The 4,065-nt window shown below is 43.8% G+C and overlaps 1 protein-coding gene across 1 annotated transcript; it reads left to right on the top strand.

The window, feature by feature from the left end:
• Nucleotides 1–2,494: 2,494 nt before the first annotated feature.
• On the top strand, nucleotides 2,495–3,631 carry LOC308174121 (forkhead box protein G1-like; the record flags this gene model as incomplete). The annotated part of the gene is made up of 1 exon (XM_080549187.1): nucleotides 2,495–3,631. The coding sequence occupies exon 1, from the start codon at nucleotides 2,501–2,503 to the stop codon at nucleotides 3,629–3,631; it is 1,131 nt and encodes a 376-aa protein (XP_080405313.1). The 5' UTR covers nucleotides 2,495–2,500.
• Nucleotides 3,632–4,065: the final 434 nt, after the last annotated feature.

The following is a 4,065-nucleotide window of genomic DNA, read 5'->3' as shown; positions in this document are numbered from 1 at the left end:
AAATGGAAAATGTAAAGATGTTCAGTTTCATGTTGTTATTACGCTGTTTTCTCTGTAAATAACACACATACATTTAGTTATGTGTTGAATATCAATGTTTTGGTATAATACCTTAAATATACTAAGCTACTGCCACTCCCAACCACCAGTGCTCTAGTTGGCCTGCAGGCCCAAAGAGGACACATCCCATTACTGTTTCCCTCCCAATATATAGTATACCATTTACACTTTGGTTGAACCATAACCACAATAGAACCATACATCTACCATTACTGTGCCTTTTGCTGTACATGTAGACATTTGAAACCACATGATGTCACTATGCATCATCTTAAAGTCTAATGTGACCTATTCAACATACAACATACATAGGCGAGGGGACATTTATTAATGAGGGATTTCCTCCTCAGCAATTTCCTACTGCTGCACACACTAAACACAAACAACAAGGGCGCTTAGGTGGCGTAATGGTTAAAGCGTTGACCACGTAACCGCAGGGTTAACAAACATATCCGCAGGGTTAACAAACATACCCTGCATGTCATCCCTTCTCTCTCTCTCACCCATCCTTCCTGTCAAAATCTCTACTGTCACTAACAATAAAAAATTAAAAATAAAAGAAAAATGAGTGGGACTGCCCCACTGAGAACAAAAACAAACTTAAAAAAAAAGCAATGTACGGTAATGAAAATCTTATAGGAGGGTCAACTTTGGGGGAAATAACTGTGATGTTTTATTCATTGAATAGATCACATACTAATTTGATCATGTTTTTATTATGATTTCCAAATCGTAATGCAGTATGTGGCGTTACTAAAGTGTATTACTGCCGTCATAATATGACTCATAAATGTACCCTGAATGTAAAAGGAGTATGAGTAAATAGAAATTGAAATTCACAAATTGAAAATAGGCAGATAGCTAACTCTTTATTCATTATTAATTTCCATCCATATGGTATATTGTTATCCATTTACCATCATGGTAAAATCACAATAATTATATGATTAATCATTATCTTTTACATAATACTTGCATAATCTAGTATAGCCCTTAAAATATATAGCAATATTCAGTTGTATAAATAACAAAAGCAACTGTTTTCTAAAGTTGGGTAAAAAACAACAACTTACTGACCCCATTGTGTTAATTAAGGGAAAAAAGTCAATGTAATTATATTTATTTATATATTAGTGATGGCATATCATAGTCTCATGGAAGGGAAATACTTTTGAACCACATACTAATAATCATTTTCTATCCTGCTACAAATTTGTAGCAGAATAATAACATTTTTGAATGAACAATAATGCTTGTTATTGATTGTTCTCAACAGGTGTTAATGGGGAATGGGAGAGTGGACTACATAATGTATGGCTACATAAGAATGAATTTGTAAAAAAATTAAAAATGTAAACAAAATGTAACCCCTGGTTATCAAAAGGCCTAGCTCCGCTCCTCTACAGAAGGGCCAGTGGGGACCAGGTTTACGGGAGGGCCAGTGGGGGACCAGGTTTACGGATGGCCCAGTGGGGGGACCAGGTTACAGTCAACTATTTTGCTGAGCAGGATAAGGACGTAGGATGTAATGAAGGAGGAACGCAGATGTCATTATTTCATAAGTGAATAACAGAACAGACAGTAGCCTATTAGGGTTAGGGTCAAGTCACAGTGCATGGTCACAAAAGCATGCTGTCCCCAAAAAAGTGCTTCCTCATGACGCAGCACGGCGCTCTGTCCACTGGAGGCGCTAACGTCACGGTGTTTAGCCTGGATTATATCAACTGTGCTGTGTGTGTCCAGTACAATAGCACTGTCGGACAATAGCATGCACGCTCACTGTGCAAACCCCCCCTATAATAATGCATTGTTTGCCTACATGTATTCAAACCCACCATTGTCCCCGAGAGAAGAAAAAAAAAACAGAGGGAGAGAGACTGAGCCAGTGGACAAAAAAAAACACTTTACGCACAGACGGAGGGGCACATGCACGCGCGCGCGCACACAAACACACACGCACGCACACACACATACGCACGCACGCACACACACACACACACACACACACACACACACACACACACACACACACACACACACACTGCACGAGGTTGGTAGTAAACATGTTATACTAGCAAATCTTTCTAATGCCCTGTTTTTTTGGTTGTTGGTTTTTTTTTCTTCAGTAAATGGTGAATGCATTGCATCGAAATTCTATTTCTCATAATGGAAAACACATCATGGAAATATGAATAAAAGGATTTGTTGACAGTTGGAAAAATCAGCAAGTTTCCACGTCGCTCCGCCCCTGTTTGGTGATGTAGCGATAAGACGGAACCTCCTTAATGACTAATTTCTCCATCCCGGCCGCGGAACCTCATCTCTCTGTCCCACAAGTTCCTTCATGCATGCGATGTCCTGATCCCGATCGCTCCTGACCTTTTTCGTTGTTTTTTAACCGAAAAACTCAACAGATTTTATTGTGAGTTCAGTGTTCGGCATGGGAGACTCGAAGGAGCCGATTGTGCCGATGGTGCACAGGTCCACTTCGTTTAGCATCAAGAGCCTGCTGCATCTTCCCTCCAAATGTGACTCCAAACAGGACCCGGCGGAGACCCCCGAGAAACTCACTGGTCCCCCTTCCTCTGGGGGGTCCGATTCGGTGAAATCCCTGGATCTGGATCCTGGAGCCGAGATGGAATCTGCCCCGTTGGACACGGATAAACAACCCAAGGACCCCGGGTTAGGGGATGAGACCACCGACAAGGCGACGGAGTCCAGCAAAAACGGGAAATATGATAAACCACCATTTAGTTATAATGCTTTGATCATGATGGCCATCAGGCAGAGTCCCGAGAAGCGTCTCACCCTGAACGGCATCTACGAGTTTATCATGAAAAACTTCCCCTATTACCGGGAGCACAAGCAAGGCTGGCAGAACTCCATCCGCCACAACCTGAGCCTCAATAAGTGCTTCGTGAAGGTGCCCCGGCACTACGACGACCCCGGGAAGGGCAACTACTGGATGCTGGACCCCTCCAGCGACGACGTGTTCATCGGGGGGACGACGGGGAAACTCCGGAGACGCTCGGCCACCTCCCGGGGGAAACTGGCCATGAAGCGGGGGCTGCGCTTTGCGCCCCTCGGATTGGGAATGAACCACGACCGGGGGGTCAGTAGTAATCCACTGTACTGGCAGATCTCGCCCTTTTTATCTTTGCATTCACACCCCCATTATAATGCATCGTCGCCGGGCTTTCTGAACCAAGGCCACTATGGGTCCCTTCTACCCGGGGTGGAGCAGCTCGGTAACGGGGACCTCACTCGCCCCATGCTGGGTGGATCGGCGGGGGGCGCACTGGGCTTGGCGACTAGTTACGGGGTGAACGCGTCTCCCGTCGGGCTCCTGTCGGGACAGGGGGGCTACTATCATGTCTCTGGCAGCCAGCACCACCACCAGAGCTCGCCGGGGTTCGGCGTGCCAACGTGCTCGCCACAGACCCTGCTCTCGGACACCCTCAGAACGTCGTTACCCTCTTTTACGACGGGGGTCTCGACGGGGGTCTCGAGCGGCTTTCCGGGATTATTGTCCCATCAGAAGAGGGTCACTTCTAACGCTTTCCTAAACTGATTTCATGACATCACCGCAACGTGAGGACTGGAGGATGTACAGGTTAAAACCACCATATAAATGGAAATTAGGGGTAAATATTACCCCAACATTGATCGCAACAAAAAATTATCAGATAAGGATAATTCCTCGATGCTAATATGGCCATATTATGTATCCTGAAGTGCAACAACGGTTTATTATTTTTTGCGTTAGAACATTGGAAAGGGACAAACTTTGTTACCTGTGGTTTGTAAAACTGTAACTAGACTTGCCAAAGGTAACGATATATTTAGGGGGGTATTTATATCTTGTACAAAGTTGTTCAATGCTTTCTTTAAAATCTTTTATTTATGTTTTGTATTTATTGTACAATGTATTTAAATTATATTGTCAGTGTATAACTCATCAGTATTGAGAGAGAAAAAACATACAGCATTATAAGTTATTTATAT

This window comes from Nansenia antarctica, assembly GCF_963989245.1.
Source record: "Nansenia antarctica genome assembly, chromosome: 19".
Taxonomy (NCBI): Eukaryota; Metazoa; Chordata; class Actinopteri; order Argentiniformes; family Microstomatidae; genus Nansenia; species Nansenia antarctica.
Note: the sequence above shows the minus strand (reverse complement) of the source record. Positions and strands in the feature narration are given on the sequence as shown.